This window comes from Ursus arctos, chromosome X (genome assembly GCF_023065955.2).
Source record: "Ursus arctos isolate Adak ecotype North America chromosome X, UrsArc2.0, whole genome shotgun sequence".
NCBI classification, from domain to species: Eukaryota; Metazoa; Chordata; class Mammalia; order Carnivora; family Ursidae; genus Ursus; species Ursus arctos.
The window spans coordinates 45946766-45973307 of record NC_079873.1 but is presented as its reverse complement, the minus strand read 5'-3'; the positions used below and the strand labels follow the sequence as shown (position 1 = coordinate 45973307).

Below are 26542 nucleotides of genomic sequence, written 5' to 3'. Positions count from 1 at the left end.
ACAGTTGATTAAATTAATGCCCAAGAGGAGAAGTGCCTCTAAAAGCACATGGCCACCAAGTGACAGAACCAGGAAATGAGCCCACATCTGGTTGATTCCAAAGCCTGACACTCACTGTGCCAGGTCTGCTACTTGGCTTTATGGATGGAAAGAAAAAATAATCCCACATTGTCCCTATACTCACCTTTTCTCCATTATTTTTCTCTCCTTTCTCTTGCCCATCCCAGCACCTTATCTATCTTCCCCTTCCCTTCCTCTCTTCAACTCTCCTCCTCTCTTTCTCCCATTTCTTCTTTTCCTTCATGCGCTTTCTCTAATTCACTGGTGAAGGATTTCCCAATGGTTTTTATGTTCCAAAACCCATGCAAGGCATTGAAGATGCAAAAGTTCATGAGAGTCACACCCTGTCCTTGAAGAGTTTTCTATCTGTCTGGGATGCATACTAACACCTCATGGTCACTTATGGAATCCTAGAGCAGGGTACTGAGGAGGCTCACAGAGGAAATCACCAACTGGAAGGCAGAGAAAACTTCTAGATAGGGTATATTTGAGCTTGGTCCTGTGGGAGGAGTAGAACTTTGGCAGAAGAGGAGAGAAGGACTAGTTCTTGTGGAGGACTGCAGACTCCAAGTAGCTTCTGCTGGGTCTTAGGGGAGTATGGAATGGTGGTGGATGGGTCTCTGCCTTAATGCACATGCTTTCCATCTTCTCCAGTCCAATCCATTCTCACAGAGAACAAAGCCTCAGAGTCATGTTTCAAAGCACAAAGCTTACCATACCTACAGCCTCCAAGGGTCTTCTTGGTCTGCTGGTTTAAGCCTGAGCTTTTTAGCCTGTTGTTCAAGGCCCTCCACAATTTGCCCCTGTCAGTCTCTCAGGCTTCAGTCACAGTGAATGACCCACCATCCCCCAAACATGTTCTGCTTCCTGCCAATGTCATACCTTTGCTTATGTGTTCCTCTACCTGGAATGTCTTTGTTCCCCACTCCCATCCCCCATGCCTGCCTATAAAAGGCCTGCCTTCCTAAAAGGACTGGTTCAAATGCTGCTTTCTCCAAAAAATCATCTTAGATTGCCCCAAGTGTAATTAATCTGTCCTTCCCCCTTATTCTTTTGAATGCCTCTGTCAGAGAACTCAACAAACTGTGTGGGAACTCTATGTTTACTGGTTTACTGTCTGTCCTACCTGCTGGATTGCGAGCTACTTGGGGCCCCATCATGAATATCTCATCTATCTTTGAGACTTCAGAACTCCTGTCCTGCTTCACAGAGTATGCATCAGAATGTATTTATCAAATGGATGAATGAAATATTGCATTAGCCTCTTATCCTTTTTCTCCGCTTTTCCTTATCTTCTCTCAGGTTTTTTCACTATTACTGATGAGAAAGTATGGCTTAGAGAGGGCAATAAATTTAGATTCTCTGTCATGATACAGGAAAATGTAATAATATGGGACTAGGATTCAGGAGGACCAGTCTAGTTCTGTTACCTGCTGACTCACTGTTTGATCCTTAGTGACTGATTTTTACTCACTGGATCTGTTTTCTTATCTTTCCAATAGACTAGAGCATTGAAAGGGTTAGAGTTTATGATAAAATAGAATTGTGGAAAGTCCACTAGCTTTGGAGCCAAACAGACCTGGTTTTTAATCCCAGCTTCCCACTTATTAACTAAGAAAGTTACTTCCTATTTCTGAACTTCAATTTCTTCCTTTGTGAAATGGGATTGTAATTTCTATGTTGCAGGGTTGTAGTGAGGAATAAATGAGATGGTAGCCATAATTTGAAGCTTTATAAGTGTATTATATAGCTATAAATTATACCTCCTTCTATCTCTAAATCCCTCCCAGCAATGAGATATTTTTCCACTAGAATCTTTTCAACCCCTTCACCAGGTCTCCCTGCTTTCAGTGTTTAATTTAGGCCAGTACCGACGAGAGGCAGTGAGCTACAAGAACTATGAATTCTTTCTCCCAGACAACATGGAGGCCCTACTTATCAGGAAGTAAGTGCCTAATATTTTAGAGATCAGTGCTGCCCCTAGTTAAAGGAGGGCTTTCTTCAGATAATGGGGGTGTGGAGCAGAATAATTTGGGTTAGGAAGGAGGTCTTCCAGACTCTCAAAGGGTGGTTGGGAAAGCCCTTCTTCTAGCCTGCCCAAAGCCTGTTTCTGGTCATAACCATCCCCTACTTAAGAACTTAGGAACTAATGGTCTCCTACTCCTTATGGGAGAGAGGGGAAATTTAAGAGTCTGAGCATTTAAGAGTCTCAATAGCTTGGCCCATTCCAGTCTCTCCAGTCCCATTTATTCAATCTCAAGTTCTCTCTCTCCTACAAGACACTGAGCACTTCCAGAACAGATCCCGGGTCTCATTTATTGATCCATGCCCTTATAATAGAACCCAGCAAAGAGTAATCACTAAATAGATTTTTTCCAAATGCACAAATATATTGCCACCACCATACCTGTGCTTGTACTGTTACCCATTCCAGGAATGCCTTCTACTTCACAGACCATATACTCAAATTCTACCTGGATTTAAGGACCAGTTCCACTTGAGCTCTATCACCTCAAAGGTTGTTTTTAATATTATGGCTTTGTCACTAGTCCACTTTTCTTGGGAATGCCACTTTATGCCTGCCCCTAAGATGTGCACACAGAGCCACTTTCAACTGTGTGACCTGTCTGTGCTTATCATAGTGCCTAGAACATTGGATATCCTGTGTAGATGCTTCATAGATGAATAATTTAATGTGAGATATCTGGGAGATGGTGCAAAAGATAATGGAGAAAAATAGAAAGGAACTCATCTTGGGGACAGGGATTGTCTCTGTTTCTTTCTCCATCTTTTTCAGGCAGTGTGCCCTGGCAGCCCTGAAGGATGTCCATGACTATCTCAGCCATGAGGAAGGTCATGTTGCGGTAAGAAAATTTGCATTTTCCCTCAAGTTTCTGCCAGAATGAAGGACCCCTAATATGTATCGAGCACTTACTATGTTCTACACACTATTCTAAGTACTTTGCACATATTAATTTAATTCCACCCTCTCCCATGAGACAGGCATTTCTGTTATACTCCATTTTATAGCCCAGAAAAAAAAAATGGCACAGAGAGATTGAATAATTTCCCAAGGTGGCATGTATGCAGCAAGGCCAAAACTAGAATTCAGGTTATATAGGTCCAAAATCTACACTCTTAACCACTATGTTTCACCACTCCATCCCCAAGAATGCAGTAAGACTATGGTATAGTTTAAGACTACAATACAAACACTTTTAAGTTCTAGAGATTTACCTAAATATCTAGTCAATTTAATCTCATAGACCCTTGATTTGTGAATTCTAAAAGGGGAAAAGATCCTCAAATGGTCCCACCTTAGATACTGAGAATAGGGAGTTGTTTCCTGTTCTTGAAGAGCTCCAAAGTAATGGGGAAGGAAGAAGCCACAACTAGGAGTTGAGAAGATACATTCTAGCTCTCCTAGCAACTCTTGGTGGCCTGGTTAAGGCAAATCTTTCCTCTAAGCCTCGGCTATTTTACCTATGAAATTACCCTAACAAAAATTTACAGTTTTCCTCATTTATACCTATAGTCTGCTACATTTCTGGACTGAGAGCAAGGGCTCAATGAATGCTTAAGAAATTGGCACAAATTGATTTCAAATCCTTCCCTTTTTTTTTGATGTAAATTTCCATGATTCATTAGTTGCGTATAACACCCAGTGCTCCATGCAATATGTGCCCTCCTTAATACCCATCACCGGCCTATCTCAGTCCCCCACCCCCCTCCCCTCTGAAGCCCTCAGTTTGTTTCCCGGAGTCCATAGTCTCTCGTGGTTCATTCCCCCTTCTGTTTATCCCCTCTTCATTCTTCCCTTCCTCCTCCTACCGATCTCCCTGCTATTTCTTATGTTCCATAAATGAGTGAAACCATATGATAATTGTCTTTTTCTGCTTGACTTATTTTACTTAGCATAATCTCCTCCAGTCCCGTCTCTCACATCCTTCCTGTCCTTCAAAACTCAGTCAAGTTCTATCTCACCTTGGAAGCTCTCCACTTAGCATAAGGATAGTCACGGAGTAGGTGTTCTCTCAAAACCAGATTCAGAGTAAACCAATCTCATCATTGGTTTCTAGGTTTTTGATGCTACCAACACCACCAGAGAACGACGGTCACTAATTCTGCAGTTTGCTAAAGAACATGGTTACAAGGTATAGTAACACTCCCACTCTTATCTAGAACCTACTTATCTAGTACAAACCCCAAAGAAAGGCAAACCAGAGGACTCCAATCTGCCAAATCAGCTATAAATCAGGGTCAACATTTTCATTTGGTTATATGGTTTTCCAGATCACAGTTAGAAGAAACAAAACTGAACAGGAAAGAGGTGCCATATTAGGTAATGGAAGATAATTGCTGACAGGCTGACACTGTTGGGGGTGGAAATGAGGAAGGAGGGAAGAGAACTACTACAAAAAGCATATATAAGAACTAACAACAAGAAAAACATTAAAAAATAATCTAGGACCATTCAGTTTAGAGTCAATATGCCTCATAAAACTCAGAATCCTGAAAGTAGCACTGTATGAAATTATGTTGTCAGAGATGTCCCTAGGGATGACTCAGAGCCACTGAGAAGAGGTGAAGCTATGTTTAGCCCTACCAAATATAATTCCCTGCTGAAAATTTCTCTTCTTTTTCTCTTATAGGTCTTTTTCATTGAGTCCATCTGTAATGACCCTGGCATCATTGCAGAAAACATCAGGGTAAGGAGCAAAGACAACCTTACTCTTTCCTCCTTACTTTTCCTCAGGCTTGGATAATACCTAAAAAGACCTCTATGAGGTTTTAAGGTGGTATTCTTCTCCAAGCTTCTCTTCTTACTTCCTATAGGAAGTATTTCCTGACTATCCTGGCCTAAAATAAACCTATGAAATTTAAAAAAGCCATAATATAGAGTCCTTAATATGCACTGGGCACAAAGCTTGGCCCTTATTGATTTGTTACAACAAACCTGCATGTTAGGAATCATTTCATTGTTGGAGAGAGGAAACAGAGAATCCAACAGAAGAGTTTTCAAGGATTCATACAACCAGAAAGAAGTAGAACTGGGACTGGACCTCAGGCTTGTATCAGAAATATAACTACTTTTAGATTCTAGACATGTGGTCTAGAACTGGATCATTGGCCACATTTTATTGTTCCTTATTTCATGAAATTACTGGAGCTCAGAGACAGAAGAGACCTTATAGGTTACCTCCCTCAACCCTCCATCAGATACTTGAAATGGCAGCTAAATGTTTGTCTGTATCTTCTTTTCATACCTCCAATGAAAAGAGACTCAACGCTTTCATCAAATGCAGTCCAATCAAGCTGAAATCTGCCTCCCTGAAATTTTAACTGATTTGTCCTATTTTTGTCTCTTAAGGCATAGAACAGTTCCAATCCCTTTGTTCTTCATCCACCCTTCCATCTATCCATTTACTGATTCAACAGAATTTGAATCTATACAACTGAACTGGGCCATTCTGTGTATTAGAGACATAGAGAAGAGTCCTGACCTTGAGCTCACAGTCTAGTGAGAGATACTGAGAGATACTGACAAGTTTATAGACATAACTGTGAGTCAGTGCTGAGATGAAAAAATAAAGGAGGCTCTGGGAGAACACTCTTGAGTACCTAACCTTGCATGGGAGGGATAGATATGTCTCAGGGAAGGCTTCTCAATGAAAGCAATAGCCGACTTGAATCTTGAAGAATGCATAGGAATTTGGCAGGTGAAGAATTGGAAATAAGGAAATAGCATATACTAATTATGGTATCTCTAGGGAACTATAACTAGTTCAAGTTGGCTAGAGCAAAGTGTGTGGAGGAAAAGGAGTGCAATGGGAGACAGATGAAGAAATCATTTTGGACTCAATTATGACAAATGGGTCACCCAATAAAATAGTTCACACTGTGCCCTAAAAGATATAAGGAAATGCTGAAGAGTTTTAAACAGGGGAATGCTATGGTCAGATGTGCATGTTAAAAATATATTTCTGGTTGCTAGTATGAGGAATACATCAGAAGTAACAAGACTGTAGACAAGATAAATTAGTCACAAAACTAGAGTAAGTGCCCAGTCAAGAAAGAATGAAAATCAATAGAAGGGTGTATTTAGAAGATAGAGTGGAGAGTATCTGGTGCCTGCTGAGAGGTGAGGGATGAAGACACATTTAGTATGACTCCCATATTCTTTTTAGGCTCGGGTAACTGGATGGATGATAGTGCCATTCACTGAGATGACAGATGTGGGTGGAAAAGATAGGCATTGGGGGATTAGGAGACATCAGCCTTTCAGAAATTTAAAGCCAATGTGTCATGTTCTCTCATTAAACACTCAATACATGTAAGCTATTATGACACCCGGCCAAAATCTCTTGTTCCTCTTCTTCAACCATTTCTCACATCACAATTTCTGGTTCTCTTTTATTTTTTCATTTTTTATTTAAATTCAATTAATTAACATATAGTATAGTATTAACTTCAGAGGTAGAGTTTAGTGATTCATCAGTTGCATATTACTATTGCTCATTACATCAAGTGCCCTCTTTAATGCCCATCACCCAGTTACCCCATCCCCCCATTCACCTGCCCTCTAGCAACCCTCAGTTTGTTTCCTATAGTTTAAGGGTCTCTTATGGTTTGTCTCCTTCTCTGATTTCATCTTATTTTATTTTCCCCTCCCTTCCTCTATGATTCTCTGTTTTGTTTCTTAAATTCCACGTATGAGTGAAATCAGGGTGCCTGGTGGTTCAGTTGGTTAAGCATCTGCCTTCCGCTCAGGTCATGATCTCAGAATCCTGAGATTGAGTCCTGCATTGGGCTCCCTGCTCAGTGGGGAGTCTGTTTCTCCCTCTTCTTCTGCCCCCCCCTACTTGTTCTCTCTCTCTCAATCTCTCTCTCTGAAATAAATAAATAAAATCTTTTAAAAAAAGAAATCATAGGATAATTATCTTTCTCTGATTTCCTTATTTCTTATTCTTATTTCTTATGACAGCTTAATACCCTCTAGTTCCATTCATGTCATTGATTTTATTTTTTTGTTGGCTGAGTAATATGTATAGCTACATCTTTTTTATTTTTATTTTTGTATTTAAATTCAATTAGCCAACCCACATCTTCTTTTAAATGTTCTTCTTAAACACGGTGTGCTCTAGAACTGAGTACAATATAACAAACCTTGTTTAATCACACAGAAATAAAGCATAAGGAGTCACACAGTCCCACTTCTCTTCAGTTGACTGACTTTGTAAACTTGGCAAGACCCTTTGTCTAAGTCTCAATTTCCTTATCTTTATGATGAGGGATGTTATACTCAATGATCTCTAAGGGCACTTCCAAAGGTCACTGTTAGAGTCTCTGTCTCTCGGGGCGCCTGGGTGGCACAGCGGCATTATGGGATCGAGCCCCACATCAGGCTCTTCTGCTATGAGCCTGCTTCTTTCTCTCCCACTCCCCCTGCTTGTGTTCCCTCTCTCGCTGGCTGTCTCTATCTCTGTCGAATAAATAAATAAAATCTTAAAAAAAAAAAGAGTCTCTGTCTCTCACGGTTCCTCTGTTCTCCCTTTTCCTAGCAAGTAAAACTTGGCAGCCCTGATTACATAGATTGTGACCGGGAAAAGGTTCTGGAAGACTTTCTAAAGAGAATTGAGTGCTATGAGGTCAACTACCAACCCTTGGATGATGAACTGGACAGGTAAGAACCCAGAACCCTAAAATAGAAGACTGGATCTTTAACCCTATTTTGATGTCCTTTAGGACTTGGGGAAATATCCTCCCTCTCTGGGTCTCAGCTTCTCTATCTGTAAAATCAGGGAGCTATATTTGATGATTTGTCTTCAAGGACCCTCCAAGCTCTAATTATCTGAGGTAATTATTCCTTGAGGTATACAATGTCTATGAGAGGGTTTAAGTAGTGGCTTCCTGACCAATATGGGCAGATTAGGACCCTGATGTCTAAGAACAAATGCTTCCCTCCTGTGGTTGTTGCTATTTTTTTTCAAAAGCATTCCTCACATATGGATGACACTTCAGTTTCCAAACATGTTCACCTTCTTTGTTTCATTGAATCCTCTTAGCACCCCTATAAAGGAAGCCAAAATAGATCTTATATTCATAAATTTTCAGGAAGAGGAAATCAAATCTTAGCTGAAACCATTTGTCAAGCTCACGGTACAAATCAAGGGGTAGAACTAGGATTCTAACCACATATTTTGTCTCCTGCTCATGTCTCTTTTCACAAAACCCATGTTATCTCTTCAATCAATAAGTATTTGGCCTCTTTGAGCTATGGCATACACAGGGGTATAAATAATGGCAAGAGAGGTGGTTTCTATATGCTGGTAGCTTCCATAGTGCCTTGACATATGGGAAGACACATGAAAAATACAAAACTCTTATTCATAATGTCAGCTAAAAATTGGAAACATGTTAGCTGGTAGTACAAGGAATATGTGAGTTTTAGACATAGGATATTCCAAGAATCCTCAAAATGAGTTGTGATGAGAAGAAACTCTAGTCACCCAGACCCTTTGGGCCCCAAGTGAGAAGTATGAATAGGCCTCAAATAGTCATTAAAACCTTAAGAAGTTTAAAAAGCATTCTTTCAGCTTTGCCCAACCAAAGTCCTAAGAGGCAAGTTTTGTTACTGCATTGTTCCTTAGATGGAGAAACTGAGACCCAGAACAGGGCAAGGACTTATCTAAGGCCACATAGTAAGTCAGTAGAACATTTATTCAAACCTTTATCTCAAACTTCCAGCCTAGTTCTCCCCCTCCCACATCCCTAAATCATAAAGAAGTGTCACATGAGACTTAGAGATTTGGTGCAAGGAGCAGGTCCTTTATGTATAATTGTAAAGATTGTTCACTGTGCAAGGACAACCAGGTCACGGGTACACTTGTTTTTCTCACCAAGGCATGTGTACTGGAGTGAGAATGTTTCTGCCCTGAGAAAAGTGTAACTTATTCAAATTTCCACAAATGCACCATATAGGGTAGCAGCATATGGTGAAACAGGCTTGAAGAAGGGGCGCTAAAATGAAAGAATGGCATTGAGAAAGCCCCTAGTCTTCAGCCTAGACTCCTGTAGGTGCTCAGTGTTTGATGAATCCATTTGGGCCTGAAGATGACATATTCTGAAGGTTGGCTTTATTTAATAATTTTTACATCAACAGACATTTATAGTCCATGTATCAGGCCCCAGTCAAAGCTGTGCCCTAGGAATCCAAAGAGAGAAGGGCTGTCCCTGCTGTGATAGAATACCCACTTGTTTGGAGAATCCAATGAATGTGCAGTTGATCAGAATTGTAGAAATGGTAAACCAAGTGGGCTAGAGGAGCACAAAGGAGAAAACTCAGCCCAGCTTGGAAAAAGACATCTGGAAGAGTAGGTTTACCTAGTATAGGTAGACTAGGCATGTGTTTGGGGTACCAGAAAGGTGGAGGCTACCAAAAATATGAATAAGACAATCTGGAAAGCTTTTACTATTTTAATTTCAAAACCAGCATCAATGTGGTAAAAATGGAAAAAGAAAACAAAATTTCATGGGACCTCCTCATATTATAATACAGTTTATAATTTTTATTTTAGATTACACATGGTAGAGGTAGCACTAGCTAATATATTACTTTTGGTGGGAAGCACCTCTAAATGACTTCACATCATCCTGGGCTCACAGAAGACTTCCTAGAGAGAGTGAATGTGCTGGCTCTTAAGGAATGTATGCATAGGAGCTCAGTTTTGGAAAACAGGCAAGGAATGTCTTTTCAAGCAAACAGAGCAGCATTTTGGAATGGTGTAGTTAAATCTGAATAAAAGTAGGAGAGTTTAGAGAATATTCCAGCAAAAGCATGAAGGCTAGATTGAAACAGAAATTATGGGCATAGGTGTGGCTGTGGAACCGCGAGGTGAGGCCAAGCAGGGCCAGTGTGTGAAGGTACCTAGAATGTAAGACTAAGTTGAGGAATTTAGAAGTTCTCCTAGAGCTACCCAGGACCTAGCATTAGGAACAGACAGTAATTAGGCAACAAGGCTACATCAGGTATTTTCTACCACTAGGTTCTGAGACTCTTAGACAAGATAGTTGGAGAGGTTAACCTTAAGCGAATCATTTCCTCTCTCTGTGCTTCAGTTTCCTCACCTATATAACAAAGCTAATAATCCCTGATTCCTGATGATTATGAGGATTCATGTATTTTGAAGTCCCCACTCCCTGCCAGATGCACAAAAGAAAATGCTCAGCAAGTGTAAGTGTCCTGTGGGAAACATTGGACATAGATGACAGGGATGGGCATGATTAAGTATGGTACAGATTAAAAAGCCCTTCTCTAGGAAGATCAGAGGAGAGGCTTTCTGAAACCAAACCCATCAGCCACTGCTTTACATGCCTTGGCTTAGTGTAGCTATTTCTGTTTACTGTTTTTGTTTTGCTACTGTGCATCCTGGGTTCCTGGTATGTCACCCCATTGGTGCACCCTTCCTGAACACCTCTTCCCAGGGATCTCCTTGAACCCCTATAGTCCAACAACTAAAGGACTCATTCCTGGTACACCAGGGGCCTCAGAAGACTTACTCTATGGTTCTAGTCTTCTGATTAGTCAGCGTTGCTCATTCCCAGCTCCTCTGCAGACAGGTTGTTGAATAGTTTATCACTCTGTGTATAGTTATTAGTTCATGATTATAGCACAGAATTGAGGGGATAAAAAAGGGACTTGAAGCAAGGACCACAAGATTTCCATGTTGTGGGCCATTTCTGTATCCCCACATCCCAATATTTGGCACACCTAAGAGTGAATGACTGTTTATGGAAGGGGTATTGAGCATTGATCATGTGTTTCCAAGTGTATGTTCTTGACTGACCTAACAGTTTCCAAAGGGCAGATGCTAAGTCCCCACCTCAAGCATACTTAGAACAAAAGACAGTGTGTTTGTTGACTGCATGACAGATAGGGAAAAAACCCAACCCTTTTCCCTTTCTGAGTGAGGAGAGGGACATACACACACAGACACAAATGTGCACAGACACAATCTGGTAGCTGCCTGTAGGGTGTCAAATATAATATATCATAGCAGAGACTTAAAGAATAGAGGTGCAGAGCTCAACTTGAGATTTAAAAGGTTGAGTAGACAATTCAGGAGCTGCCAGTAAGATGTGGAACGCAGCCAGGGACACAGGATTACTGCTTTTCTCTGAGTATGTCCAGAGTTTGAACTACAAAGGACAGAACCCAGATCCCTAGAGTATAAAAAGTGAATGTGAAAAGCTAGCATGGATTAAGCTGAAACTGAAGAAAGGAGACAGGGGGAGATGGTAGCAGACAGTGAGCTCTTTGGGGTGGCCGGGAGCCAAGTCTCTAGAACAGGTACCCAGAATAGGGCAAGGCATGACATTTTGTTAGAGGAAAGGTAGGTGAAAGCGGCACTGTACAAGAGGCTTGAAGGCAGGGTGTGGTTGGGGCTTTGTCTTGGGATCAGCCTCTCCACCATCATCCCCTGAGCTGCCCTTGCTCCTGCTTGGGCTGGCCCAGCCACCTATCCTACATCAAGATCTTCGATGTGGGCACACGCTACATGGTGAACCGAGTGCAGGACCACATCCAGAGCCGCACAGTCTACTATCTCATGAACATCCACGTCACACCCCGGTCCATCTACCTATGCCGGCATGGTGAGAGTGAACTCAACCTCAGAGGCCGCATCGGAGGTGACTCTGGCCTCTCAGCTCGGGGCAAGCAGGTAGGAAGGGCCCCATGTACTCCAAGGCATTGGCTGAGCTGGCCCAGGTGGGCTGTGGGTGGGTGGTACAACCACTGCCTGGGTCCTGGGGCTGGGGGGACTCAGTGACAGGGTAAAAGCAGGTTCTGGTCATACCCACTCTTCCACCCAATTAGCCACTCAGTCTTGAGCCATCCTTGAATGGCTTCCATGTGTTAACAGCATCTGCACGTCTGTTCGCTTAGTCTTGGCACTTCAGGCCTGCCCAGATCTGGCTACTCCTCCAGCTCCATTTTACTGAGCACCCTTCACCCCTGCCTGACTGGTTCCCCTCCTCTCTTTCACAAATCTGTGCCTTTGCTTGTGCAGTTTCTTCCACCTAGGCTGCTCTCCTCTGTCAGCTGGTGACCATCACATGCCCTGACAGCTGCCCTGATGTGCCCCATCCTTGAATTTATTTTCTCCCTTACTCAGGGCTGATGTCATAGCCCCTCACCTCCACTTCAGGTCATTCCACTGTCAGCACTTGTCCCCCACCAGTTACCGCTATTTTCCTGCCCTCATCTCCCCCACCCCTTTCCAGGGCCCAGCTCCTGCTCCATGGTTTGGTCCAGGAAGCCCTCCCCTGTCCTCTCCTGCCGTCCCAGGCAGGTCACCATGCCCTGGGCTCTACCTCTCCCGGTTCTGGCCCATCTCTGACTGTGGCATTATTCTCTTCTCTCCAGCCAAGCATAGTAACCTGCATATTACAGGTATAAAATACAATAAGGACACAAATTTTCCTGTGTGTTTGGCCCTGTGCCTGGGCTTATTAACACAGGTATTGTTCTTGCTGAGGATGGCTTGGGTAGAACAAATGGAAAGTGGCGTGCAGGAGGGAGGAAGTGCTCTCTTTTATTAGGCACCTGTGCACAGTCACAGCACCATCTGCTTCCACATGTGTGGCCTCATTCAATCTTCACAACAGCTCTGTGGGGTGGACATTACCATTAATAGTTTATGAAACCTGAGGAAGCTGAGACCCAGGGAAGAGAAAAGAATAGCCCTAGGCCATTCAGCCAGTAAAAAGAGCCAGGATTAAAAACCAAGCTTTCCTGCCTGCCCCTCAGCATCCTCACTGTAGTGGTGGTAGTGTCCTAGGCAAGGTATTGCACTGGAAGGCCCAGTCCTCATGGCTCCCTTTCTGTTACCTTCAGACTGGCAGGCTCCCCTTAAGGTGGACACAGACCCTTGACTCCCACCCATCTTAATCCGCAGAGCAGAGCAGAGTAGAGGGTATTGGCAGCATCACTCCTGCCCCACGGCACCACCTGCAGCCAGGGGTCTCTTGGTTGGGGCCAGGTATGGCCCTGCCCACACAGTTCACTGCCCAGTTTGGACACATGGCCATCTCCACAATGCACACTGCCCTCACACACAAACATGTGTGCATGTACATGTAAATGCCCAGCACCAACCTTCATGCTTATGGGCACAGTACACCATGCAGTTTACAAAACACTTTCCCATCCACTGTCACCCATAATCAATCAGAGAGGCTGTCATTTACTGTGTGTCAGGGGGCACTCTGTGTGCTCCTCATCCACTATGTAATGTGATGCTCATAGGACAAGGTTCAGTGAGCTAATGTTGTTCACATCTTACAAGCAGAAGATATAAAGCCAGAGAGAAACAGGGATGTGTCCCAGGTCACACGGGGAGCATATAAGGAAGCTGGGAAAGTTTAACTCCTGTTGCCTACTTCCAATCAAAGGCTCCTTCTACCAGAGCACACTGACTACTGACTCATAATCCATAACTAGAATGTGTATACATAATACTTATATCTGTACATACACATATGTATATATAAATACATCTACACATTTTTGCCAATGTTCCTCACATACCACCTGTGACTAATAACATGACTCTATGAAGAAGAACAAATCACTTGCTCATTTGGGCTCCCACAGCTTTTCATGTTTCCTCTTGGTGCTGTCGTTTCCCTTCCTGGATTGGCTGTGTCTTGAGAACAGGACACCCTGATACCCAGCACATGACCATACACACTCAGTATATGTTTGAATGCCCTTAGAAGCTGGGTGCCAAGACCCCCACTCAAGCAAATGAGAATCCCCAGAGTCAAAAAGAAATGTCCCCCAAATCCCACACCCCCTACTTCTAGACCACACTCTGAGTACCCAAAACCCAGAATACCCCACCCTTCTGGTCTGGAGTCTGCTTTCCATGCCTGTGTGGGCCTATCCCAGAGTCTGTCCACCTGAGAGCAGACCACATCACAGTAGTGTTTACCCATAAGCAAAGGGGTGGGCAAAGGGTCACTGTTTGTGGATCATGGAAATCAGTAGAATAGGGTGTGGACAGAATTTGGTCGTGTGACTAGGACTTTGGACATGTACTCAAGGCAGCTACAAGTGCAAGATGGAGGCAGAAATGGGAAGAGAAGGGAGGCTGACTGGGTAGAGTACCTCCATTTGTACTCTTCTCCCAGGCTCCACAAATGCCAGAAGAGGGCTATTTGAATGAATAACTGAGTAAGGGGTTTAATAAGCAAGAATCAATGAACACACACACAGAAACATACACACACATCAACACACATACCATTTTCTATTCCCTTGATCTTTGTCATATCCTTATTTACAAATTGGAAACATTTAAATTCTACTCTTTCTTGTTCATCATCATTTCACCATTTGTGGTAGATTTTACAGGTACTCTGTCTTCTTTCATCTCTCTCTTTCTCTGCTCTTCTCATCCTCTGCAACCCCATACCCCAGTATGCCTATGCCCTGGCCAACTTCATTCAGTCCCAGGGCATCAGCTCCCTGAAGGTGTGGACAAGCCACATGAAGAGGACTATCCAGACGGCTGAAGCCCTGGGTGTTCCCTACGAGCAGTGGAAGGCCCTGAATGAAATTGATGCGGTGAGATGGAGGGGGATGGATTTTCTGATGGTTGTTGGGACTTGACTCTGGGCTTATCCCCTGGATTGCTTCTGCTTTGGCTCCTATGAAAAACATAATTAATGCAACAGATATTCTCAATACCAGCCCTGTACCATATACTGTTCTGCGTGTTGGGATCATGGAGCCCAAACACAGGCCATAAATAAGACATTGCATGTCCTATGACAAAAGGTTGTAAAAAGCGAAGTATAAGGGAGATGAGGTTGGAAAGGAAGTCAGCTCAAAGAGTTTTATAATTCACATTGAGGCATTTGGATGCTGCCCTAAAAATGGGAAGCCAATGATGTGGTCTAAGTCAAGGAGAAGTGGCCTGAATGTGATTCATATTCTTAAAAAAAAGACAATTATGTATTGTTTCACTCATATGTAGAATGTAATAAATGAACAAATGAACAAAGGAAAAAGAAGAGATAAAAGAAAAACAGCAAGTTGGTACAGCCACTCTGGAAAACAGTGTGGAGGTCCCTTAAAAAGTTAAAAATGGAGCAACCCTATGACCCAGCAATTTACCCCAAAGATACAGACATAGTGAAGAGAAGGGCCATATGCACCCCAATGTTCATAGCAGCATTGTCCACAGTAGCTAAATTGTGGAAGGAGCTGAGATACCCTTCAACAGATGACTGGATTAAGAAGTTGTGGTCCATATATACAATGGAATATTACTCAGCTATGAAAAAGAACAATTTCTCAACATTTGCTGCAACATGGACGGCACTGGAGGAGATAATGTTAAGTGAAATAAGTCAAGCAGAGAAAGACAATTATCATATGGTTTCTCTCATCTATGGAACATAAGAACTAGGAAGATTGGTAGGAAAAGAAAGGGACAAAGAAAGGGGGGTAAACAGAAGGGGGAATGAAGCATGAGAGACTATGGACTCTGAGAAACAAACTGAGGGCTTCAGAGAGGAGGGAGTGAGAGAATGGGATAGGCTGGTGATGGGTAGTAAGGAGGGCACATATTGCATGGTGCACTGGGTGTTATACGCTATGAATGAATCATGGAACTTTACATCAAAAACCAGGGATGTACTGTATGGTGACTAACATAATATAATAAAAAAATTATTATTAAAAAAACCAGATTCTTGAATAAATAAAAAAAAGACTGGTGGTTGCAAGAAGGAAGGTGGTCAGGGGGATGAGTGAAATAGACACAGCGTATTAAGAGTACACCTATCTCTAAGAGCACTGAGAAATGTATAGAATTGTTGAATCATTATATTATACACCTAAAACTAATATGACAGTATATGTTAATTATACTTGATACATTAAATAAATAAATAAATAAATAAATAAATAAATAAATAAGACCCTTCTGGTCATGTGTGGAAACTAGGTAGGAAGAGGGCCAGAATAAGCATGTAGATCAGTATGGGGATGGCTGCATTAATTCAGGCAAGAGGTTAGAATGGACCAGAGTAGTGGCATTGGAGATGGAGTGAAAAGGAAAGACCATCTGACCCTCATGACATGGCAGTCTTGCTTCAGAATCAGGTTTTCCCATATGCTCTTTGCAAAGACATCCCCCCCCATTGTCTCACCCGAACTATAGGTATATTGACATCAGTTAGCAGTCCACAGGTTATGATTGTTAGACCTAAAAGTAAAAGTTTTATCACAAGAATAGGTAACTTGCATGTAGTTAGGTTAACTTTCTTGCCTGGTAGATATATTTCAATAATACAGAGAAGTATATGTGTGTCTACATACATAGACATGTCCTAGCTGCAGGTGTAGAGAAATACGGATATTTAGAAAAGGAATATATAGTATTGTCCTACGTATCACATATAGTTGCTATAAAATACATTAAGGCAAATATATAAACCCTTCATCATAAGAGATCAGTCACTACTTGTTTCTGGCTCACTTGTGGTATAAACATTTATTGGATACCTAATTTGTTTCAGGCTCTGGGGTGGTGCTGGAGAGAGATTGATTCTTGCCTCAACTGAATTTTCAGTCAAAACAGGGTAGATAGAAAAAAAAAAAAACAGAGGAATACAAAACAGCATGTGTGATATAGTCTCTAATAGGGTAGGCCATGGATGCAGAGATGTCAGGGCAGGACATCTGACCCAGCCAGGATCTGCCTGGAGGAAGTGATGCCTAGCTGAGAGTTAATTAACAGTGAGTCAGGTAGAGAGGATCAGGAATCGTATGTCAGGCAGAAAGCCGCATAAACAAAGGTTGTGAGTGTGTGTGTGTGTGTGTGTGTGTGTGTGTGTGTAAAACTGCTAAGATTGTAGCAGTAGAGACAGGAAAGAAAAAGAAATAGATTTTTAAGAAATTTAGCAGATAGAATTACAGAAATTTGCTCTAGGGAGGAGTAAGGAAGAAGTAATAATTTATAATGATGCCTAAGTTTCTGGGTTATTTTCCATGATCAATAATATATTAATAATTAGTCACATTAATTGAGTCTTTAAAATGTGCCTTGTACATTCTGTGCTAGTTTCTTTTACATATATTATTTCTAATATTCAAAACACTTTGTGAGGTAGTTGTAATTCTCATTTTTCAGACGAGGAAAATAAAATTCAAAGAGGTTAGGAAATTTGCCTTAAGTCAATAAGTCAGTGGTCATTTCCACAGGCAACAGGCTCCCCACATGACTCAAAATAGAAAGTCGAAACCAACCTGGAAGGATCTTGTATATCCAGTAGAGTGCACTTTCTCCCATGGACAGTGTCAGCAGAGAAATTTGACACTGCAGATCTGTTTGTGGGCTATGGCGGGGTGAACTTCACCCGTAAAGAAAGGCTGGTATATGATTCAAAAGACAACCAGAGCCTGTTGCTCCCTTAAAGGAAAGTCTAATTGGAATCCACACAATCAAAAGGAAACCTTATAACCACAACATTGCTTCCCACCCCAACTCCCATCAGCCACCTCACTTCTAGGGATTTTTCAGTGAACTTGGGAAGCTCTTGTATGCTCCTGAGGAACTCGTTCTCTGAGCTCTGGATTCCTTCTTTGGGTGAGGAGACTATATCTCTTCAAAGTCCCACTCTGAAACTGTTAGGAATTTATTAATTCTTGTCTTCTGAGATGTCTGTGGATACCTGTTTCTTTATCTGTCAGAAGTCCTGGAGCATAGGTAGGAGCAGAGGGGTGGAAAATGCTATAAAATGGGAGAGCACTGCTATGTGTGTGCATGCATGTATGTGCTTGTATACACAGTCATAGCCACCCACCACAAATATGCTTATACTCACAGACATACATTTCATAGACACATTGACCTGTTAGTCTAACATAGGATCCCTTTCAGACACATCTACCAGTCTACACCTGCACCATGCATGCACACACATGCACACTCACAGACACACTTAGACATACATATAGACACACTTACCATAGACACACAAGCAATCTTTGTATATACCTACATCACACGGACACAGAGGCATACCATGGATGGAAAAGTACATAGTGCAGGTGCATAACCTCAAGCATATTACCACAAATTCACATGACCTCAGGCATAGGCACACAGATACTCACATGTGTACACCTGAGACATAATCAGAGACATACACACTCACAGAAACACATGCCACAGACATACTGAGACACACATGAAGAAACAGACCACAAAGAAACTCATGTGTGCATATTCTCAGATGCTCAGACACCCTGTACACATAAACTCACCAAACACACTACAAGTACTGAGACAAATACACAGATACAAGGCATATGTCTTTAAGCATACCAGCATGATACACATACACACACAAACACAGTCTCAAATGCTTAAGCCCATGTATTTATAATATAAATACTTAAATGTACAATGTACATCTACAAACCTATTGGGGTAATCACAGAGAAACACCACACACAGGTGCCCACCTTATACTATATACTCAAACTGAACACACCTGTACACATGCACACACCCACATCCACACATCCATACACCTCGTGCACAGACACACACACATGCAGTCAGACAGTAGGCACAAACTTACAGCTATGTTCACAGAAAACCAGGTGCTTGTGTGCTGTTGTTCCATAATCATTGGCCTCAGAATTATTGTAAGAGCTGTATGGATTTCACCTTGTGAATACTTTTGTCCCCAAATAATTTTTCTCAGGGCGTCTGTGAGGAGATGACCTATGAAGAAATCCAGGAACACTACCCTGAAGAATTTGCACTACGGGACCAAGATAAATATCGCTACCGCTATCCCAAGGGAGAGGTAAGGTTTGGAGGGGTTGCCTGACTCCTAGAACTCCTCCCAGTATCTTCATTCCAACAGCCAGAATTCTATAGTTCCCTGGACAGCTTTAGAAGCAGAATAAAGCATATTTTGTAGCACCTGCCATCCCACAAGGCACATGATAATCTAGCTCTTGGCTGTCTCTGCTTCATAGCTATCGGCAACAGATTCCTCTTTTATTAAAACTAAATAATTGACTCCTTATTTCCCACCTACTTTCAGGGGGGTTTCATCCTAGATTTTGACTATGGTATCCTTTCACTAAAGACACCTGAAGTAGTTCAACATACTCCTAACATTTTATTACCAAGTTGCCCAAAGATCCAGTCTCTCTAGACAGTGGGTTAGAGGCCCAAGGGACAATCGCTAATAGCTTAACCAAATTCTTTGCCACCACATGAATGAGACCATCAGTTCCCCAATTACCATATCAGGTGGATCCTCACTGCTTTCAACCCAGCAGCTTCATTTATCCAGTTCCACATCTTAAAGTATTTATTAGCCATACTCCATTTTTTATATACATTCCTGAGAATACCAGAGAAAGTAAAACGATAGATATTCTGTTACAAAGCAATTGCACACTTTTATCCTCATCCACAAAAATGACATTATAAAGTCAGTCTGAGTTTGCCTTTATTTTCCCTTATATATTTTGAGGCTATGTTATTACAGGAATACAAATGTAAAGCAATTATATCTTCTTAATGAATTGCATATTTTATTATGAATAATAATATTTTCCACTAATAATGTTTTTCTTTGCCTGAAAGTGTATTTTATCTAATATTAATATAGCTATACAATTGTTTTCTGGTTAATCTTTGCCTAGTTCATCTTTATTTAGTCATTTACTTTCAACTTCTATTGGTATTTTTGTTTTATGTCTCTTCGAAACATTATATAATTCCTTTTTTAGAAGACTTATTTATTTTATTTTAGAGATATAGAGAGCACGAGCAAGGGGAGGGACAGAAGGAGAGAGAAAGAGAGAGGAAGAGAACACTCCCCACTGAGCATGGAAACCAACATGGGGCTCAATCCCATCAACCAGAGACCATGAACTCAGCCAAAATCAAGAGTCACATGCCAAACTGAATAAGCCACCCAGGCGCCCCAAATTAGTTGTTGTTTTTTAAACAAATTTTTATTAGGTTATGTTAGTACCATACAGTACAATTCTAGTTTTGATGTAATGCTCCATGATTCATTACTGCATATAACACCCAGTGCACCATGCAATACGTGCACTCCTTAACACCCATCACCGGCCTATCCCAAACCCCCACCCCTCTCTGAAGCCCTCGGTTTTTTCCCCAAAGTCCATAGTATCTCATGGTTCATTCCCCCTTCTGTTTATCCCCGCTTCATTCTCCCCTTCCTTCTCCTACCGGACTTCCTATTACTTATGTTCCATTAATGAGTGAAACCATATGATAATTGTCTTTCTCTGCTTGGCTTATTTCGCTTAGCATTATCTCCTCCCGTCTCGTCCATGTTGCAGCAAATGTTGATAATCATTCTTTTTGATGGCTGAGTAATATTCCATTGTATATATGGACAATACCTTCTTAATCCAGTCATCTGTTGAAGGGCACCTCGGCTCCTTCCACAATTTAGCTATTGTGGACAATGTAGCTATGAACATTGGGGTGCATATGGCCCTTCTTTTTACTATGTCTGTATCTTTGGGGTAAATACCTAGTAATGAAATTGCTGGGTCATAGGGTAACTCTATTTTTAACTTTTTGAGGGACCTCCACACTGTTTTCCAAAGTAGCTGTACCAACTTGCATTCCCACCAATAGTGTAAGAGGGATCCCCTTTCTCCACATCCTCTCCAACATTTGTTGTTTCTCGCCTTGTCAATTTTTGCCATTCTAACTGGCGTAAGGTGGTATCTCAAAGTGGTCTTGATTTGAATTTCCCTGATGGCTATTGATTTTGAACATTTTTCCATGTGTCTGTTTGCCATTTGTATGTCTTCATCGGAAAAGTATCTGTTCATATCTTCTGCCCATTTATTGATTTGATTATTTGTTTCTCGTGTATTGAGTTTGAGAAGTTCTTTGATATCTTGGATAAAAATCTTTTATCTATAGTATCATTTGCAAATATCTTCTCCCATTCCATGGGCTGCCTCTTAGTTTTTTTGACTGTTTCCTTGGCTGTGCAGAAGTTTTTGATCTTGATGATGTCCGACAAGTTCATATTTTCCTTTGTTTCTCTTGCCTTTGGAGATGTGTCATGAAAAAGGTGGTTGTGGCCGATGTCGTAGAGGTTGCTTCCTATGCTCTCCTCTAGGATTTTGATGGATTCCTGTCTCACATCGAGGTCTTTCATCCATTTGGAGTTTATTTTTGTGTATGGTGTGAGATAGTGGTCAAGTTTCATTCTTTTGCATGTAGCTGGCCAAATTTCCCAGCACCATTTATTGAAGAGACCGTCATTTTTCCACTGAATTTTTTTCCTGTTTTGTCAAAGATTAGTTGCCCAAAGAGCCGAGGGTCCATTTCTGGGTTCTCTATTCTATTCCATTGCTCTATGTGTCTGTTTTTGTGCCAGTACCATGCTGTCTTTGTGATCACAGCTTTGTAGTACGGCTTGAAATCAGTCATCGTGATGCCCCCGGTTTTGTTTTTCCTTTTCAACAGTTCCTTGGCAATTCGGGGCCTTTTCTGGTTCCACACAAATTTAAGGGCTGTTTGTTCCAGTACTTTGAAAAATGTCATTGGTATTTTGATCGGGATGGCATTGAAAGTGTAGATTGCTCTGGGCAGCATAGACATTTTAAGTATGTTAATTCTTCCGATCCATGAGCATGGAATATTTTTCTTTTTGTGTCTTCTTCAATGTCTTTCAAGAGTGATTTATAGTTTCTAGAATATAGGTCCTTTACGTCTCTGGTTAAGTTAATTCCAAGGTAACATATGATTTTTGGTGCTATTGTAAATGGGATGGATTCCCTAATTTCTCTATCTTCAGTCTCATTATTCGTGTATAGAAATGTAATTGATTTCTGAGCATTGATTTTGTATCCCACCACGTTACTGAATTGCTCTGTAGCTTCTAATAGTTTGGGAGTGGATTCTTTTGGGTTTTCCATACAGAATATCATGTCATCTGCAAAGAGAGACATTTTGACTTCTTCATGCCAATTTGTATAACTTTATCCCTTTCTGTTGTCTGATTGCTGTTGCAAGGACTTCTAGTATTATGTTGAATAATAGTGGCGAGAGTGGGCATCCTTGTCATGTTCCTGATCTTAAGGGAAAGGCTTCCAGCTTTTTCCCATTGAGAATGATATTTGCTGTAGGATTTTCATAGATGGTTTTTATGAGATTGAGGAATGTATCCTCTATCACTACACTCTGAAGAGTTTTAATCAGGAAAGGATGCTGTATTTTGTCAAATGCTTTTTCTGCATCTATTGAGAGAATCATATGATTTTTGAATTTTTCTTTCTGGATTAAACCTATGACACTGATTGATTTGCGAATGTTGTACCACCCTTGCATCCCAGGGATGAATCCCACTTGGTCATGATGGATAATCCTTTTAATGTACTGTTGGATTCTAGTAACCAGGATCTTGTTGGGGATTTTGGCATCCATATTCATGATGGAAATCGGTCTGTAATTCTCCTTTTTGATGGGGTCTTTGCCTGGTTTGGGGATCAAGGTAATATTGGCCTTATAGAATGAGTTTGGTAGCTTTCCTTCTGTTTCCATTTTTTGAAATAGCTTTAGGAGAATAGGTATTATTTCTTCTTTGGATGTTTGGTAGATTTCCCCAGGAAAAACGTCCAAGCCTGGAGTTTTGTTACTTGGAAGTTTGTTTATCACTGACTTAATCTCTTCATAATTAATTGGCCTATTTACAAAATCAATTTCTTCCTGTTTCAGTCTTGGTAGTTTATAGGTTTCCAGGAAGGCCTCCATCTCTTCCAGATTGCTTAATTTATTGGCAAAAAGCTGTTGATAAAAGTTTCTAATAATCCTTCCAATTTCATTGTTGCTGGTTGTGACCTCTCCTTTTTCATTCATAATTTCATTAATTTGGGCCCTTGCTCTATTCTTTTGGGTAAGTCTTGCCAGTGGTCTGTCAATGTTATTGATTATCTGAAAGAACCAGCTTCTAGGTCTGTTGATTTGCTGTACTATACTCCTGGTTTCTAATTCATTGATTTCATCTCTAATCTTGGTCAACGGCTTCCTCCTGTGTGGATTGGGTCTGTCCCTCTGTTGTTGCTCCAGCTTTTTGAGGTGAGAATATAAAAACTGCATTTTAGATTTTTCTATTCTTTTAGTGAGGCTTGGATGGCTATGTATTTTCCCCTTAGACTGCCTTTGCAGTATCTCATAGGTTTTGGACCATTGTGTTTTCATTCTCGTTGGTCTCCATAAATTGTTTAAATTGATTTTTGATTTCCTGGTTTATCGAGTCATTCCTGAGCAGGATGGTTCTTAGTCTCCAAGTGTTTAAGTTTCTTCCAAATTTTTCCTTGTGGTTGAGTTCCAATTTCAAAGCGTTGTGGTCTGAGAATATGCAGGGATAAATTTCAGTCTTTTGGTATCGGTTGAGACCTGTTTTGGGACCCAGAGCATGGTTATTCTTGAGAATGTTCCATGGGCATTAGAATAGAAATATTATTCTTTGGTTCTGGGGTGTAGTGTTCTGTATATATCTATGAGGTCCAACTTGTCGAGTATGGCATTCAAAGCTCTTGTTTCTATGTTGGTTTTCTGCTTAGGTGCTCTCTCTATTCCTTGTAGTAGAGTGCTGAGGTCCCCTACTATTAACATATTTTTATGCATATGTCTCTTTATTCTGGTTAAGAGTTGGCTTGTGTATCTCGCTGCTCCCCTGGTGGGGCATAGATATTTATAATTGTCATATCCACTTGTTGGATACATCCTTTAAGTATAATAGAGTGCCCTTCTGTATCCCTAACTATAGACTTTAGTTTAAAATCCCATCTGTCTGATATGAGAATTGCTACCCCAGGTTTCTTTTGAGGTCCATTGACGTGAAAGATGGTATTCCATCCTTTTACTTTCAGTCTTATTGTATCTTTAGGTTCAAAATGAGTATTGTAGACTGCAAATGGATGGGTCATGTCTTTTTATCCAATCTAAAACCCTGTGGTGTATTATGGGAGCATTTAGTCCATTTACATTGAAACTGATTATTGAGAGATATGATTTTAATGATGCCATGTTGCCAGTAATGTCTTTGTTTCTTTCGATTGTGGCTTTCTGTTCTGTATCACTCTTGGAGGCTTTTTACTTTTATAGAACCCCCCCTTAGTATCTCCTGTAGGGCTGGTTTCGTGGTTATGAAATTGGTCAATGACTGGCGATTCTGGAAGGTCTTTATTTCTCCATCAATTCTGAATGACAGCCTTGCTGGATAAAGAATCCTTTGTTGTATGTTTTCTCTGAAAAACCTTTAAAAATCCCCCCCCAACCCTTTCTCTCTTTACAGGTCTGTGTAGACAGGTCTGACATAATTCTGATGCCTTTGCCTTGGTACGTGAGAAATTTCTCTGCTCTGGCCACTTTCAACACTGTATCCTTGGATCCAATATTTGCGAATTGCACTATGACGTGACGTGGCATAGGTTTGTCGTGGTTGAGCTTGGGAGGGGTCCTCTCTGCCTCTTGGACATGAATGTTTGTTTCCTTTGCTAGATTAGGGAAGATTTCAGTTACAATTTGTTCAAATATCTCTTCTAGACCTCTGTTTTTCTGCCCCTCTTCGGGGATGCTGATGATTCTGTCATTGGAACGTTTCATTGAGTCAGTAATCTCCTGTAACCTACATTCTTGACCGTGGATTTTTTTAAGTCCGGATTCTATTTTAGCTTTCTCTTCTACTAACCCATCCTCCAATTTGCTGATACATTCTTCTGCCTCATTCACCCTGGCCATCAGAGCCTCTAGTTTTGCCTGCATTTGGCTCATAGAATTTTTAATTTCTGCCAGATTCGCTCTCATTTCCGCCCTTAGAGATTCTGTATTCTCATTAACATTTTTGTTAATACTTTTTTCAAGTCTACACATCATCTTGACCATTGTTACTCTGAATTCCATTTCTGATAATTTAGTTATATCCATATGCATTAGTTCTGTGGCAGAGGCCACAGGGTCATTGTCTTTTCTTTGCTGGGGGGATTTCTCCTTGTCATTCTGATGAGGAGAGGTTGCGGGTTTATCCTGAGCCCAAATTATTGACCAGGACCCAGGCAATGTGCACTTGTTTTATAGGGATCTTAGGGATGTGGGCTTCTTGATTTTTCAGACTGCCTTCTGGGGGATGGGCCTGCCACACAGATTCTCAGGCAACCCTGTTTGGGTAGAGTCTCCGTGTCCCCTGCGAGGGGAGATGGGGATGGGCACACTGTGGGGCAGTATTTCCAGGCTTTTGTTCTCTGGCGGCTTTCCCTGGCGGTTTGCTGCACCTCTACTGAGAGTCAGAGCAGCAATAGCCGAATCTCAGCCTCTGTCTCAGAACAGAGGAATCGCGGACCATTCTCCACTGATGTTCTGGTCACTTTAACTCTGTTTCTGTTGGTGCTGCTCAACCCTGCAGCGTCCAGGGATGTGCGCCACACACCCGGCGTCCCAGCCCTCACTTCCAGGTCCGGCCTGTCTCTGTCCTTTGTGTTTTTAACACCGCCAGCCATCAGCCGCCTGCCACCCCATGGTCTCCGGAGCTCCCGGTCTCAGTCTGGTTCCAGTGAGCACACTGGAGCTCCATTTCAGTCAGGTCACGCGTGTTCCCTGGCTCAGGGTCTCAGTCTGCTCTCTCGCGGTTTCGGGTCCGCGAGTCCGCTTGCTCCCCCGTGCAGGTGGCTACCACTTCCCTGCACCCAAACGTGGCAGCTCCCTCCCCCTTCCATTTATCTTCCAATATCTGTGCGCGGTTTCACAGCTCCCCGCTTCGTACTTCAATACTAAGCACTGGAGTTGTTCATTTGTAGAGATCCAGATGTATCTTCCTGCGTCTCAGGCTGATTCCGTGGATGTTTAGGATGGTCTGGTACCTATCAAACTCAACTTAGGGGACCAGCTGAAAAAGGGGTCCCTTACTCCTCTGCCATCTAAACCGACCCCCTGAAATGCAACTGATTTCTGAGGTTTGATTTGGTATCCTGCCACATTACTGAATTGCTCTATCACTTCTAGTAGTATGGGAGTGGAGTCTTTTGTGTTTTCCATATAGAATATCATGTCATCTGGGAAGAGAGTCAGTTTGACCTCTTCCTTGCCAATTTGGATACCTTTTATCCCTTTTTGTTGTCTGATTGCTGTTGCAAGGACTTCTAGTACTATGTTGAATAATAATGGCGAGAGTGGTCATCATTGTCGTGTTCCTGATCTTAAAGTAAAGGCTTTCAGCTTTTCCCCATTGGGAATGATATTCACTGTAGGCTTTTTGTAGATGGTTTTTAAGAAATTGAGGGATGTACCCTCTATCCCTACGCTCTGAAGGGTTTTAATCAGGAAAGGATGCTGTATTTTGTCAAATGCTTTTTCTGCATCTATTGAGAGGATCATATGGT

The 26542-nt window shown here is 41.7% G+C and overlaps 1 protein-coding gene across 19 annotated transcripts in view; it reads left to right on the top strand.

The window, feature by feature from the left end:
* PFKFB1 (6-phosphofructo-2-kinase/fructose-2,6-biphosphatase 1) overlaps positions 1–26542 on the top strand; it is an 88451-nt gene that overhangs the window by 47047 nt on the left and 14862 nt on the right. For 18 of the 19 annotated variants that reach the window (XR_007188246.2, XR_007188248.2, XR_006408552.3 and 15 more), the window contains exons 3-10: positions 1912–2005; positions 2858–2924; positions 4140–4214; positions 4713–4769; positions 7623–7744; positions 11576–11783; positions 14546–14692; positions 18850–18954. Coding sequence is in view for 14 of the 19 variants with exons in the window: in XM_048213164.2 (XP_048069121.1) it covers positions 1912–2005; positions 2858–2924; positions 4140–4214; positions 4713–4769; positions 7623–7744; positions 11576–11783; positions 14546–14692; positions 18850–18954 (875 nt within the window). In the remaining 5 variants the exon portion in view is untranslated. Of the gene's footprint in view, positions 1–1895; positions 2006–2857; positions 2925–4139; positions 4215–4712; positions 4770–7622; positions 7745–11575; positions 11784–14545; positions 14693–18849; positions 18955–26542 lie in introns of all 19 variants that reach the window. The other variant, XM_044380710.3, reaches the window with a different exon arrangement.